Here is a 16,305-nt window from a genome sequence, read left to right as displayed (position 1 = left end):
TATATATATATATATACAGGGAGTGCAGAATTATTAGGCAAATGAGTATTTTGACCACATCATCCTCTTTATGCATGTTGTCTTACTCCAAGCTGTATAGGCTCGAAAGCCTACAACCAATTAAGCATATTAGGTGATGTGCATCTCTGTAATGAGAAGGGGTGTGGTCTAATGACATCTACACCCTATATCAGGTGTGCATAATTATTAGGCAACTTCCTTTCCTTTGGCAAAATGGGTCAAAAGAAGGACTTGACAGGCTCCGAAAAGTCAAAAATAGTGAGATATCTTGCAGAGGGATGCAGCACTCTTAAAATTGCCAAGCTTCTGAAGCGTGATCATCGAACAATCAAGCGTTTCATTCAAAATAGTCAACAGGGTCGCAAGAAGCGTGTGGAAAAACCAAGGCGCAAAATAACTGCCCATGAACTGAGAAAAGTCAAGCGTGCAGCTGCCAAGATGCCACTTGCCACCAGTTTTGCCATATTTCAGAGCTGCAACATCACTGGAGTGCCCAAAAGCACAAGGTGTGCAATACTCAGAGACATGGCCAAGGTAAGAAAGGCTGAAAAACGACCACCACTGAACAAGACACACAAGCTGAAACGTCAAGACTGGGCCAAGAAATATCTGAAGACTGATTTTTCTAAGGTTTTATGGACTGATGAAATGAGAGTGAGTCTTGATGGGCCAGATGGATGGGCTCGTGGCTGGATCGGTAAAGGGCAGAGAGCTCCAGACCGACTGAGACGCCAGCAAGGTGGAGGTGGAGTACTGGTTTGGGCTGGTATCATCAAAGATGAGCTTGTGGGGCCTTTTCGGGTTGAGGATGGGGTCAAGCTCAACTCCCAGTCCTACTGCCAGTTTCTGGAAGACACCTTCTTCAAGCAGTGGTACAGGAAGAAGTCTGCATCCTTCAAGAAAAACATGATTTTCATGCAGGACAATGCTCCATCACACGCGTCCAAGTACTCCACAGCGTGGCTGGCAAGAAAGGGTCTAAAAGAAGAAAAACTAATGACATGGCCTCCTTGTTCACCTGATCTGAACCCCATAGAGAACCTGTGGTCCATCATCAAATGTGAGATTTACAAGGAGGGAAAACAGTACACCTCTCTGAAGAGTGTCTGGGAGGCTGTGGTTGCTGCTGCACGCAATGTTGACGGTGAACAGATCAAAACACTGACAGAATCCATGGATGGCAGGCTTTTGAGTGTCCTTGCAAAGAAAGGTGGCTATATTGGTCACTGATTTGTTTTTGTTTTGTTTTTGAATGTCAGAAATGTATATTAGTGAATGTTGAGATGTAATATTGGTTTCACTGGTGAAAATAAATAATTGAAATGGGTATATATTTGTTTTTTGTTAAGTTGCCTAATAATTATGCACAGTAATAGTCACCTGCACACACAGATATCCTCCTAAAATAGCTAAAACTACAAACAAACTAAAAACTACTTCCAAAAATATTCAGCTTTGCTATTAATGAGTTTTTTGGGTTCATTGAGAACATGGTTGTTGTTCAATAATAAAATTAATCCTCAAAAATACAACTTCCCTAATAATTCTGCACTCCCTGTATATATACTGTATGTGTGTGTGTGTGTGTGTGTGTGTGTATATGGAGCAGTGAGGGTTAAGGGCCTTTCTCAAGGGCCCAAAAGTGGCAGGTTGGCAGTGCTCAGGCTTGAACCCCAGTCTTTCAATTACCAACCCATAGCCTTATCCGCTTGTCACCTCATATCCTGAGACCAAAGCCCACCAGCTTAACATTAAACACTGTATATATTCATTAGGAATTATTAGTTAGTGAATCTTACAGTGAAGGGAAGTATTTTATGATTGAGACTTGTTTCGACCAATCAGATGCCTCTTATTTTTAAATTATTATTATAATAATTTATAATAATTTCTGTTTTTTTTTTTTTTTAGTGCTTTACAAAATGCTACTGACACACACACACACACACACACACACACACACACACACACTTCCTATTTGCGTAAACACTACTGTGTTCTGTGCACTCTGCCAATATTGTTTTAATCCTGATTAATATTCATTACACCGTCTCTGTGCATCCCTTATTTATCACAGGATCTTCCCCGTGTGCTGTAAGATATAACATTCATTTTCTTTTCTTCTGGTGTGTGGGTGTGTGTTGCACAGTTGGAGGATGAGTATGAAGTTGTTGATTTGGTTTTTCCTGCACACTCTTGTATTGGATTTTCCTGCAGAGATTAACTTTGCTTTCCCGATATGTCCGATATCACAGAACACTCTGTGTCTGGTTCTTGTAAAACACATCACATTAACCAACACCTTGCTGTTATAATGTACGTTTCTGCTATTCTTCCTTGCTTCTGTTTAATTTCCCTTTCTTTCTGACACGGCTTCTACATAGCCAGCTTTCTTTCTTTCTTTCTTTCTTTCTTTCTTTCTTTCTTTCTTAATTTTCCTTTCTTTCTTTCTTTCTTTCTTTCTTTCTTAATTTTCCTTCCTTTCTTTCATTTCTTTCTTTCTTTCTTTCTTTCTTTCTTTCTTTCTTAATTTTCCTTTCTTTCTTTCTTTCTTTCTTTCTTTCTTTCTTTCTTTCTTTCTTTCTTTCTTAATTTTCCTTCCTTTCTTTCATTTCTTTCTTTCTTTCTTTCTTTCTTTCTTTCTTTCTTTCTTTCTTTCTTTCTTTCTTTCTTTCTTAATTTTCCTTTCTTTCTTTCTTTCTTTCTTTCTTTCTTTCTTTCTTTCTTTCTTTCTTTCTTTCTTTCTTTCTTTCTTAATTTTCCTTCCTTTCTTTCATTTCTTTCTTTCCTTTCTTTCTTTCTTTCTTTCTTTCTTTCTTTCTTTCTTAATTTTCCTTTCTTTCTTTCTTTCTTTCTTTCTTTCTTTCTTTCTTTCTTTCTTTCTTTCTTTCTTTCTTAATTTTCCTTTCTTTCTTTCTTTCTTTCTTTCTTTCTTTCTTTCATTTCATCCTTCTTTTTTCCTTTTCTTTCTTTCTTTCTTTCTTTCTTTCTTTCTTTCTTTCTTTCTTTCTTTCTTAATTTTCCTTTCTTTCTTTCTTTCTTTCTTTCTTTCTTTCTTTCTTTCTTTCTTTCTTTCATTTCATCCTTTTTTCCTTTTCTTTCTTTCTTTCTTTCTTTCTTTCTTTCTTAATTTTCCTTCCTTTCTTTCATTTCTTTCTTTCTTTCTTTCTTTCTTTCTTTCTTTCTTTCATTTCATCCTTCTTTTTTCCTTTTCCTTTTCCTTTTCTTTCCTTCTTTCTTTCTTTCTTTCTTTCTTTCTTTCTTTCTTTCTTTCTTTCTTTCTTTCTTTCTTAATTTTCCTTTCTTTCTTTCTTTCTTTCTTTCTTTCTTTCTTTCTTTCTTTCTTTCTTTCTTTCTTTCTTTCTTTCATTTCATCCTTTTTTCCTTTTCTTTCTTTCTTTCTTTCTTTCTTTCTTTCTTTCTTTCTTAATTTTCCTTCCTTTCTTTCATTTCTTTCTTTCTTTCTTTCTTTCTTTCTTTCTTTCTTTCATTTCATCCTTCTTTTTTCCTTTTCCTTTTCCTTTTCTTTCCTTCTTTCTTTCTTTCTTTCTTTCTTTCATTTCATCCTTTCTTTCTTATTTTTTTCTTCCTTTCTTTCCTTTCCTTCTTTCTTTCTTTCTTTCTTTCTTTCTTTCTTTCTTTCTTTCTTTCTTTCTTTCTTTCTTTCCTTTTCTCTCTCTCTCTCTCTCTCTCTCTCTCTCTCTCTCTCTCTCTCTCTCTCTCTCTCTCTCTTCTTCCCTCTACCTCTCTCTCTATATATCCATGCCTGTTTTCTTTATTTTCTTTATTTCTGTACATACAGGCTACAGTATAGTGTATGTCTCACTGTATAATAATAGAATTACTATATTAACAGAGTCAAGATTTTGTTAGAGGATTTAACAGTCAAGACACTTAACAGTCAACAGTTAAATAATGATTTATGGTTGTCTCTGACGGCAGAAGGTCTGGACTCCATAGCAGCTTTTATTAAACAAGGACTGTTCAGAGTCATAGTTAGGGATTAGAAAACCACATGACCACAGTGCAGTCATGGCTCATTCATTTAAGAAAGTCGTGCAAATAGATGAATTTATTCCGTAAACTTCACATCATTTGGAAAATCCAGTGTTTAGATGATCCTCATAAATTTCTTATTGTCACAGTTCAGGGAAATAGATTACACGCTCATCTCTTGGAAATCCTGTAGAGTCCAACCAATCGGATGACGATGCGCAGTTTGTTTTCAGTTTTGGGTGCCATATGCATGAGGCGTTCAGCCTCAGATGTTCGTGAGGCTACGTCTGAGGCTGAAACTACAGATGAGTTAATGTTCTAAATATCTTTCTCGTTTTCCGCATTTATTTTTAGTAGAAATGCTTTCAGCTATTATGCTCCATTATGATTAAGTCTTTCTATTGTTCCATATTTTATCTCCCACACTGGACTTTTTTTACATACACATACATGCCTTTAGCCTCAGCCTCAGCCTCAGCCCCCATCCCTTCTCAACCCCCCCTTTATTTTTAATTTCCTCTTGAATTTCCGTAGAGGGCTGAGTCATGCCTCGCTGTTCACGCAGGCCCCGTAGGGTGCTTCATGAGTCACGGAGTCAGCGTGACACACACTACAGGCTCCAAATCGCTGCTCCGTTCAGACCCCCGTCCCATAATGGCAGTATCCAAGCTTCACTCTTATTTTTAAGAAGCTTTAATGACACAATCATTCTAATGCCTGTCAGTAGTAAAAGAACCCATCTTGGCAGTGAGCTGTTTTAATGCTCCCTGGTCTGTCTTCTTATTTGACTTAGTGGATTTTTGTGCATCATGTTGATACGTTGTCCTGAGAGATAATGAGAGCTGTCCTATGTTTAATGAGTAGATCTGCTGGTCTGAGGAATGGGATGGGGTCAAGAAGAATATGTGACTTTCTTGGCCTTGCTCCTTAGGCCTGACAGAAGGGCTGATTTACTAAGTACGCTCTTACGCAGGCTAATTACGCTGCGAGGGGTGAAAACGCTGCCCTCACAATTCATTTCTTTATTTCTTGCACACAATTAAGGTGTCTTGACATATCCTGAAGACTCATTTTTAACAATTAAGTCAGTCGAAGAAATTGTTTGCAAACGAGTGGAGCAGATAAACACTGCACTCACGATTGCACAGAAAATATGTCTGTTCATGCTGTTTAACGAACAGTTCTGCAAAAGAAAGCCGAAGAGCTTTTACTGCATTAGATTTCAGAACACAAACAGGATCTGATTAAAATGCACAGGATTTTAGTCACCTTACATGGTCTTATTATATGATTAAATGCTTTTAGGGTTTTTTTTTTAAGTTTTTGGGAAAAATTGCAACTGCAGCATTATTGCTGGATTTATTTAAACATTTTTTTTAACAGTTTATTGCATCATGAAACACAAGACATAATGTTTCAATACGCTGGTTCAGGCTCTGCATGCTCTTCATTCCTTCTTTACTTCTTCCCTCCCTCCTGTTTTCCATCTATTCCTTCTTTCTGCCCTCCCTCCTGTTTCTCCTATTGCTTCTGTTTCTTAATTTCTTCCCTCCTGTTTCTTCCTTCCATCCCTTCCTTCCTTTTATTGCTTCCTACCACCCCCCCCTTCTCCTTCATCCAGTTGCACCTACAGTATTGCTTCTGTTCCTTCATTCCTTTCCTCCTGTTCCTTCCTTCCTCCCATTGCTCCTATTGCTTTTGTTCCTTCCTTCCTTTTTTCTTCCCTCCTTCCATCCCTTCCTTCCATCTTTCCTACCTTCCTCACTTCCTCCCATCCTCCCTCTCTTCATCTTATCACTCCTGTTGCTTTCTACCTGCCTTTTCTTCCTTACTTTTGTTCCATCTTTTCTTGGACACTCCAGATACACCGATGATAAAATCTGTATCACTTTTATATGATGCAGCATTTTTTGAAGAAGTCTCGAGTGTCAAAAGTGCACTAGTTAAAACTGTAACTTGAAGTAACTGTAACTGTAACTTGACTGCACTTACATCTCACAGTCTGGATTCCCCTTCTCCCCTACTCCTTTGTTATAGCATTTCTCAAATGTAGCAACAGAAGAGATTTTACAACTCATCCAGTTTTGCAATCCTACCACCTGCCCATTGGATCCACAGCTAGTTCCATCAAGAAACAGCCCTTTTAGATGTCTCTGAGAAACTACATGCTGCTAGATCAGCCAAACTTTCATCCGTCCTTATCCTCCTTGACCTTTCATCAGCGTTTGATACGGTCAACCACAAGACTCTCTTATCCACCCTCAAGAATCTTGGGATTTGTGGATAAGAATGAGAATGGTTTGCATCCTACCTGGAAGGACGCTCATATCAGGTAACATGGAGGGGAGTGACATCTGCTCCACACAGACTCTCCGCTGGTGTCCCACAGGGCTCATTACTTGGTCCTCTGCTTTTCTTATTGTATCCTCACTCTCTTGGTGAAGTTATTTACTCACATGGGTTCTCTTACCACTGCTAAGCTGATGATACACAACTTATCTTCTCTTTCCGACCCTCAGATACCACAGCTTCTGATCGGATCTCAGCATGTCTGGCAGAAATTTCATCATGGATGACTGCTCATCAGTTAAAGTAAAATCCTAGCAAAACTGAACTGCTGTTCATCCCAGGTGATTCATCCCCAGCTCATGATCTTGCAATATCCCAGCATAACCATCTGATCTCCTTTAAAATAAGTCGCAGCTCGCAACCTTGGGGTAACCATAGACAATCAACTGTCCTTTTCCTCTCATGTTGCTAATGTGACTCGTTCATGTTTGTTCTTTCTCTACAACATTAGAAGGATTCGGCCATTTTTGTCCACACAGGCTGCTCAGGTACTTGTTCAGTCTCTTGTCATTTCAAGACTGGATTACTGCAATGCACTGCTGGTAGGTCTACCTATGACTGTGATTCGTCCTCTGCAAATGATCCAAAATGCAGCTGCACGGCTTGTTTTTAACCGCCTAAGTTCTCGCATACCACCCCGCTGCTGCGACCCCTCAACTGGCTTCCAGTAGCTGCACACATCAGATTCAAAAACTGATGCTTGCCTACAAAGCCAAAAATGGACCATCTCCCTCTTACCTCAAAGCCCTCATCACTCCTCGCACTGCACCCCGCACCCTCAGATCTACCAGCACTGCTCGACTGGTTCCACCATCTCTCAGGGTAAGAGGTAAATATACTACAAGACTCTTTTCTGGCACCGAGGTGGTGAAATGAACTTCCCTACTTGAAGACCTACTTATTCATGAAACACTTCAATTAGCACTTTCTCCTTGTTTGTTGTATGTATGTATGTATGTATGTATGTATGTATGTATGTATGTATGTATGTATGTGTATATATATATATATAGAAAGAAAAAATAAGAAAAAATCTTTGAGCAGTGTTTTAGACTCATGGTATCTTAAGTATGTAACCTGCTGTAGTGAACCAGAGTTAATGTATCCAATGATAGAGACTTAAACACTGTTGTACATCACTCTGGATAAGGGCGTCTGCCAAATGATGTAAATGTAAGTTTTCTGACATGGGAAAGTCTTCAGGACAGAGGGCATTGTGGTATCTCCATTCTTCCCGTATTTTTTACTATCTGTAAGAGAGACAAAGAGAGGCTGGTGAGGAAACATGTGGAAAGTTCAAATTTAAATCCATTTTTTTTTTTTTTTTTTTGTATAGCGCTTTTAACAATGGACATTGTCTCAAAGCAGCTTTACGGAACATAAGAAACATAATAAAAAAATATATATATATATAATACAAATATTAGTATTATACAAAGGTTTAAGATTAATATTAGACTTATATTTAAATGTGTTTGTATTTATCCCCAATGAACAAGTCTGAGGTGACTGTTGTGAGGAAAAACTCCCTTAGATGGAAGAGGAAGAAACCTTGAGAGGAACCAGACTCAAAAGGGAACCTCATCCTCATTTGGGTGACACTGGAGGGTGTGATTATAAACTGTTATAAACATCAGAGAGTGTTATTATGAATAATGTTCTTTCTACAGCCAGATACAGTCTGGCAATTGTGTATTGATTAGAAGGTTGTCCTCGAAGACAACGTGTAGTCGGCATCTCCTCTTAGTATGTCAGAATACTTCATGAAGCAGAGTCCAACTGGAGCTGGTACATCTCTAGATCCCTCAGGATCCTCACAAGTTTGACCTCATCTCAATGAAGGTCCAAAATCTATATGACACTTCATAACTAACTTGATTTATGGACTTGGATTACTGTGTATTGTGATGAACATAATCATATGTTGAAACATATTTGAACATAATCAACTATGATGTACTAACAGCCCTTTCATTCATTTTGAGTCCGGCTGCATCACGCCACCCTTTTCGTTATCAGATACGTCACTTTGATCTAAGTTGATTATTTTCCAATATCAGCACATCCTAAAAATGTTTCATTCCTTGCATAACAGCTGCTTAATTATTCTCCTTAAGGCCATTCTTAAATCACAGATGAGTTTTAGATTTAATCATAAATATATGATTATTTCCTTAGGCACAATCTCCAATAAAATTATAATAAATTATAATAAATAACCGTCTGCAAACTTTTCCTCTAGTTCCACTAGTACATAACAACACCATCATATTTCTCTCTGAAACATCTCTTGCCTCCTATCATTCACATTCTTACATACTAAAAAACACCACCACGTAATTGCTCTTATTTTTTCTCTTTTCTTACTCAATCTCTCATTAGTGCAACCAAGACGGACTTCCTGAGAAATTCTTTGCATCTTCTTCTTGTTTCAATTTTTTATTTCATTTTTTTTAATCCGTACAATTTGCTTGAACAATTAGATGTCTTACTTGAGAAGTCACAGCATGGAGCGTTTCGGTTTTTATTCAGTCGTGAGGCAAGTCGACGTTGTGGTTCCTTTACACAAGTCGAACACATTGTGCGTTCGACTTGTTAACAAACAGCTACTCCCTCAATCCCAGCTCGTATTGCTTATATTTGCTGAAGCAGAAAGAAAGAAATGACACCAGAGAACACGAGAAAGACAAAAACAGAGATGTGAAGGAATATAAATCAAAGTGACATGATAGCAGCAGAATGTTTATGTACTGGTTCTGAGTTTTTGTTTTATTTCTTTTTTCTTTTTTGCCATGGTAGATGATCATTAATTGGTGAATAAATAAAGCCTAAAGAGGCTTGTGCTTAGTTACAGTGTTTATGCAGACTCAAAGGCCCGGTTCTGCTGAACCTCATGAAATGCAATTACAACCAATTAAAGCAATGATATCTATTTATTTTGGTTTATTTGTTTAAACAGTAGAAAGAATTAAAGGCCACTGATAAAATTAACATTTAAGCTCATGTTTTAAAATAATTATTGTCTGGATTTTGCCAGTGAAGGATGGATCTGGAAGGTCTTCCTCTACAAGCTATTGGAGAAACCGAAAGACTCGACACACACACACACACACACACCGAGTTGAATCTCTCTACTTCAATGATGTTACAAGAACATTCTCACTCAAGGTTTGAAGAAAAGGAAGAAAATAGAAGTACTTTTCAGACTCACCGTTCTGCCCCTTTTTCTTGTTGTAACTGGTTACAAACTGATAAACATCGTCAGTGAGTCAGCAGATACTCAATTCTTCACTAACCTCATGGTTCATTTGTTGACTTACTCATAATATCTAAAAAGATAGACCCACAGGCGCCAACTACTGGCGTAGAGATGTAACTTACGGAAAGGGTCACTGAAGAAATCGGTGCACGAATGTAAACGAATCGTTTTGATGAACAAAATCAAAAGATTCGTGTCGTTAAGATGAATCAAAATGTCCACATCTGTTTTTCCTCCAAAAACATTTCGATGTTTTTCAGTTGAATTTTGTTAGTGGATATTGTAATATAAAAGATGGAAGAAAGCTGTGAAATGATAGATCTTGCAATTTTACCAGGTGTGCGACTTTTTATATCCATCGTATCTTCTCGAAATCCGATTGACCGAGTCAGGATGAAAAGTTTGATCAAATCAAGATGAACTTTGTCTTTAAACTGAAAGGTTGTTGTCTGGAAACGGACAAGCCGGCCGGAACGTAAACATGTTCATAGCCGCTATAAAAGCTCTGCTTTGTGGACTTTCTACATGGATTGTACTTGTACTATAAACGGATAAATAGTGTGATGTAACATTTATTGATACAAGACAAATTTATAAAGATAGTCAAATTGGTGAAGAGGAAAAAAAGTATAGTACAGTACTTCTTTTTCTTCTTCTTTTTCTTCTGTACAATTTACTCTTTTTCTGTCTCAATATTCAATATGTGTTGACTATTCCACTGCCTCTGCTATTATTTATTTATTTAACCTATGGTTGCTCTAAAGGTTTAGCATCGATAAAGGCGAGGTCCTTACCGACACTCGCAATTGGTGCGGAGATTCAGACAGGTAATTAAAAGTCTGCGTCGGACTTTAATTAAACTAACCCTTGCATTGATCAGCGGAGACCTGCAACACTAATTATTGTAGGCATGACATGCTTAAGTGGCTCGAATGAAGCGGAGGTTTTACATAGGTGTTGGCATGTACATTATAGTAAACCTCAGCGCAAACGATGTATTTTTAGGAATTTTTGCTTGCTCCAGGTCAGGTGACAAACGTAAAGCTAAGCATAGATTACTGCTGCTGCTTTGTTTTGTTCGGCCCGTAGTAACTACAGCTCACACGGTCATCTGGAATCCACGGCAGAACTGTAGCATTGCGACCGCCTGTGCTGCGCAAACATGAGCTCATAAACTTGCTGTGCTGAAATGCTGGATAAAATCAACACCCATCTGCTGAGTTTGAATTCAAATTCAGAATATCTCCAGCCGAGAAGCCAAAGACGTGAAATGGAGAAATGCAGCACTGACTTGCATGTTGCATTGTTTTTTTTTTTATTTTCTGGATAGATAATTATTGCCTGATGTCTAGGTATGTGTTTACAACATTGTATAGTATTTATACAAACATTAAGGCTGTATTGAACCTCAGATACCACATTTTCTAATGGATTTTATTGTCATTTCCCCCACTCCTCAATGCAGAATTCTTACCGCTGTGTGATGTTTGAGGGGTTTCTTGCATGCAATGTCTGTTTCACCTCACATGATCTCAATAGGTTTAGAGGCATTCACTAAATTCCAGGGGTTTCGTTACCGCAACGTGCAGTGGGCGTGTTTCTGGAGGTCTTGGAAAAATGGCCTCTTTCAAAAAAAAAGAGCATACCTACTATGGATAATGATGGACAAATCAATCATACAGGTAGATTTTATATATTTTAGATCTATTATACTTTATTATCTTACAGTTAAGCTATTTTTGAAAACAAATAACCAAAAACTACGGTTAGGTTTAGGGTTAGTGTTAGGGTTAGATTATCAAATAGGCCACGCCTGCCCGATGACGCAATATCTGTTACGCTGTTCTTAAATCCCTGGAAATGAGTGCATCCCAGGATTTAGATCTAGGCTTTGACTTGACCATTCCAGAATTCTCCATTTTTTGCTTTTTAGCCAGTGGATTTACTGGTATGATTTTATGTTACAAGGTCCAGTTCCAATTCAGCAATTTCCTGCTGCAGCAAAGCATCCCCAAACTAGTACACTTCCACCTCCATGTTTCACAGTTGGTATGGTTTTTATTTTGCTGAAATGTTGTATTTGGTTTACACCAAACATGCCCTCTTTTATGATCTCCAAATAATTCAATTTTAGACTCATCTGTCCAAACCACATTATACCAGAAGTCTTGGCCTTTGTCTCTCTGTTCTTTCTCAAACTTCAGTCTTGCCCTCATGTTTTTCTTAGACAGTAAAAGCACACCTCCCATGATACTTAAAGTTGTGCAGTGTCTTTCTGATTGAAGATTCATGCACTTTGACTGTAGCAGAAAATTGCTGTAGGTCCTATGATGATATTTTAGAGTTTTTGGAGACTTCTTTAAGCATCTTGCAGTCTGCTCTTGGGGTGAACTTGCTTAGACGTCCTGACCTGGCCATGTTGGAGGTGTTTTAAATGTTCTCCACTTGCAAATGATTTTTGTACAGTGGAATGACTGATTACAATTTCTTTGGAGATCTTTTTATATCCTTTACCAGACTCATAAGCATCTTCTTTCTGAAGGCCTCGGAGAGCTCTTTGGATCTCACCATGGTGATACCTCTCACTTTAACGAAGAAGAGCAAATCAAACTAAATATCTGAGGTTTAAATAAGGAAAGCCTTTTTTCAAAATGCTCTGTAACAATGTTCTAATAATTTCCACCTCATGTGATAAACCTGTATGCAATTGTATCTAATTTAAGTACAAATAATGGGGGTGTCCTTACTTTTTCCTCCCAAGAAATTTTATTTTTTTAAATAACATTTTATAGTTTTGTTTTGTTTTTTTTGTTTTGTTTTATTTTTTTATTAATTTATATTACTTAAAACATGAAGATCAAATGCCCATATGTTTAAAAATGTAAAAAAAAAAAAAAACACACACTCCGTGTGACTCGACTACCAATGTGAGCGAGGACATTTGAGCGGTAGCCATCCTTGGCAAAGATTACACTACCTACTCCTTCATTTTATACACAAGCGCCAAATCACTCTCCAGAATGTTTAATTTTAGCGGCAAGAAAACCGAGTTTAAATGCTAGTTGCTCCACCTACTTTTAAAGGTTGTAACTATGGCAACCAGTAACAGGAACACCTCCTAGTGACAAAATAAAAGCATGTGTATAAGTGAAAACTTCGACTAGTCATATTTCCAGCACAAGCTTATGTTACAGTTACTTCTTTTCCATTTTCTCTTACAACACAGCACAAATAATCACCAATTAAATCAGTTTGTTTTGTTATTTTGCCTTTTTTTTGGTCGTTTGCCATCGCTAGTTCTGCAGTGTAAGCGATGGCATGCGTGCGTCGATGTGACAGCTGGTATTTATACATTTTACAAACTGAATCTTTTTATGTCCATTTAACTGTGGCATATATCCAAAAATGCGATCAAAGCAAACATGATTCAGTGCCGTGAGGAAAGCAATAAAATGCTCTTACACTAGCAATTAAAAAAAATACCTTTAAACGCTGTTTGTTAAACTTTCTTCTTATATACCTTACACAATCTTTGCATGAAAGGCTCTCTAAGATTAGAAAGTGAATAAAATATATCTTTGTATTTTCAGGGAAAAAAAAAAAATAATAATAACAGGTATCATTTTTTTTTACTTTTAATTGGAAGCAAGCAGTTTTAGAATTTTAAACATGTAAAACAAAGTAAATGTTCAATATCTTGAATATTTAATACTAATATTTAATATATTAACTGCTTTGTACAAAAAATCAGGCTTTCTTCAGGTCTCACACTTTTAAGCTCGACACATGGCTGAACTTTTTTTTGTTTCTTTTTTCTCTTTTCATGTCCAGATACAAAGCTCCGCTTCATATTGCCATCTACACAGTAAACATTAAAGGTAGTGTCTCCGATATTTGAGAAAGAGATATTGAGTGAGTCGGAACGACAAACTAAAAATCAAAACAAACGTGTAGCCAATGAGCAGAAAGGGGCGTGTCTTGTCAATATGCGGCAGAGAGAGTGTTCAGTGCGCATGTGTGACAGCGGGAAGTTGGCCGCATATTCACAGATTCGAGTTTCCCGAGTCAATAACTCTTGAGCTAAACACTGCAACTACACAACTAACACCTATTTTCTATTGTAGTAATCAAGAGAAGCTGCTAAAGCCACGTTTCGCTAGTAACATTGTTTAGCTCAGGAGTTATTGACTCGGAAAACTCGAATCTGTGAATATGCGGCCAACTTCCCGCTCCTTCTCTCCAGCGCTGGAAAGCTGATCCTATATTAACACGTCCTACTTCTTGCCTTATCGTAAGCCTTTCTTTGTTTTTATCCAGTTAAAACCGCTTTCTGCTAATGTCACACATGCGCACTGAACACTCCCTCCGCTGCATATTGACAAGACACGCCCCTTTCTGCTCATTGGCTACACTTTTGTTTTTAGTTTTTCTTTTGATTTTTAGTTTGTCGTTCTGACTCAGTTTTCTGAAGCATTTCTCAAACATCGGAGACCCTACCTTTAATGTTTACTGTGTAGAGGGCAATATGAAGCGGAGCTATGTATCTGGACATGAAAAGAGAAAAAAGAAACAAAATGAGAGTGAAATGTGAGAACAGCAATCAGGGAAACTTGTGTTCTCTTCAAGTTTGATGTCAGCAAGAGCAAATAACAGTAAAGTTAAGTTGATGTGATTCTGTCTCGAGTCTCTATCTGACTAGCTACTGTAAATTAGCTGTACAGTGCTGCCAGTGCAAGTGTGAATGTGTGGCAAATGGTTTACATGGCTCACGGGTCAGGTAGGAGGGCCCCTTAGCAGAATTTTGCTTAGGGCCCCAGGAAGGTCAGGATCGGTTCTGCCTGTAGCTGCCCAGGCGTTTGTTGATATCCAGCTTCCACTTTTTCAGGCAATTCCTCAAATACTGACTTCTCATCGTGCTAACCAGTTTGTCCTGAGCAGACATTTCTGACCATGTCTGTAAAAACACTGATGTGGTAGCTTAGTGTCTAAGTTGTTGGACTACTGATTGGAAGGTTGTGAGTTTGAATCCCAGGTGCATTTCAAGGTTGAATCTCAGGTCCACCAAGATACCTCTGCTGGGCCCCTGAGCAACCCTCGATTGCTCAGCTGTATAAAATGAGATCAAATGTAAGTAGCTCGCGATAAGGGCGTCTGCCAAATGCTGTAAATGTATATCAAACATTCACAAACATTTATATCAAACTTTTTAGTGTCTTGTCGCCACTCGAACTGATGCATTTTTTTTTCACTACATGCGTTGCATCTACTGTTTACACAACACAAAGGGTTTCTGTGACTATACAAAGCACATGATATAAGGCAATTTCTGATTAGGTGTCTGTTGATAATCATTTAGCGGTAACATTTTAATGCTGTACTGTGTCACGTTGTACTTGTTTGGCACGACAGTGTGGGATTAACACTGTTTATATAACCCCGGGTAAAAATCAGTGCCAACCCTGCTTCAAAATTACTGTGAAATGTCCTTCTATCCTTGGTCAATAACAGGGTTTAGAACACCAAAAAAATATGGTTCAACAGTCTGAAAAGCTCTTTGTTTTTTGTGCATTAAACAAGCAGCTTGACTCAGTAGCACTAGCATGCATGAGTCATCATACTTAAGTGTTAATACAATTCTGACTGTGTCTAACATGAGGTCAGAGGCAGGAAAGCAGCATGTTAACTCAGCATGTTGTTTATTAAGGGCAAACCAATAATCATTGTTAAAGATCAGAGGACAGGATGTCAAAGCTGTCATTAATTCCCCTCACTGTTTATGTTTTGCTTCACAGCTTTGGCCTCTATGGGAAAGTGTCCAGAATCTGAGAGCTTTTGTGGAGGAAAAAAAGAGATTTTCTGGTCTTTTTGATGAGTTGAGCCATTTGGTGTAAAGCCAAAGCATAATGTTTAGTGCAAACCAAATAACCAGGTTATGCCATTCCTGTTATGAAGCACGGTGGTGGTAGCATCATGCTCTAGGGTTGGTTGTCAGTGGGACATACAGAAAAGCTTATTGCTGTCACAACAAAAAAATGGATGGAGCCAAATTCTTCAGGATGACCTTTTGTCGGTTCCAGTCAGATATCTGCATGGTATATGTTAAAACAGGACAATGAACCTTAGAGCAGTGAGTAGCTTGAAATGAACGAACAGATGATCGAACGAACGTCATAATGGCAAAGACTTGGTATTAGGATGCAAGTGCAGATCATTAGGAACGGTTCCAAATATCTAAAAAAAAAATAGGTACTAAAGTAAAACTAAAATAGCGAACACTCCAACAGACACTTGAACACTCCAAAGAGCCACAGGTCAATCAGGCTATGAGCAGAAAACTTTCTGGATGATTAAAACACTGCTTTTTCACCAGAAAAATGATGACTGGAGAATCAGGAGACTAAGAGCCAGGGTTTAATCAGGGAGATTGTTTGTTGCACTCATGATAATAGCCTGGGAAGGCCACAGTCCATCATATTCCAAATTTTGGACTTTTCTGCAGAGGAGCATGTGCAAAGGACATGCACAAGAGCATTGAGATAATGCTCAAGACTGATATAAGTGGAAAAACAATGGCAAAAACTTACAAAGAATAGAATATATAGGGATACAAAGAAAAGACCATGAGTGTGAACTGCACATTAACTTGATCTTAAAAGATTAAATCCTATATATTTTTCTCA

At 37.9% G+C, this 16,305-nt stretch overlaps 1 protein-coding gene across 7 annotated transcripts in view; it reads left to right on the top strand.

The window, feature by feature from the left end:
• zgc:103755 (uncharacterized protein LOC449988 homolog) overlaps positions 1-16,305 on the top strand; it is an 80,809-nt gene that overhangs the window by 32,540 nt on the left and 31,964 nt on the right. Inside the window, exon 10 of one of the 7 annotated variants that reach the window (XM_060879759.1) lies at positions 10,390-10,452. The exons of the other annotated variants lie outside the window; for them this stretch is intronic. Coding sequence (XP_060735742.1) covers positions 10,390-10,452 — 63 coding nt within the window. The remainder of the gene's footprint in view (positions 1-10,389; positions 10,453-16,305) is intronic. 7 annotated transcript variants of the gene reach the window in all.

The sequence above is a fragment of the Tachysurus vachellii genome, chromosome 10 (assembly GCF_030014155.1).
Source record: "Tachysurus vachellii isolate PV-2020 chromosome 10, HZAU_Pvac_v1, whole genome shotgun sequence".
Taxonomy (NCBI): Eukaryota; Metazoa; Chordata; class Actinopteri; order Siluriformes; family Bagridae; genus Tachysurus; species Tachysurus vachellii.
Note: the sequence above shows the minus strand (reverse complement) of the source record. Positions and strands in the feature narration are given on the sequence as shown.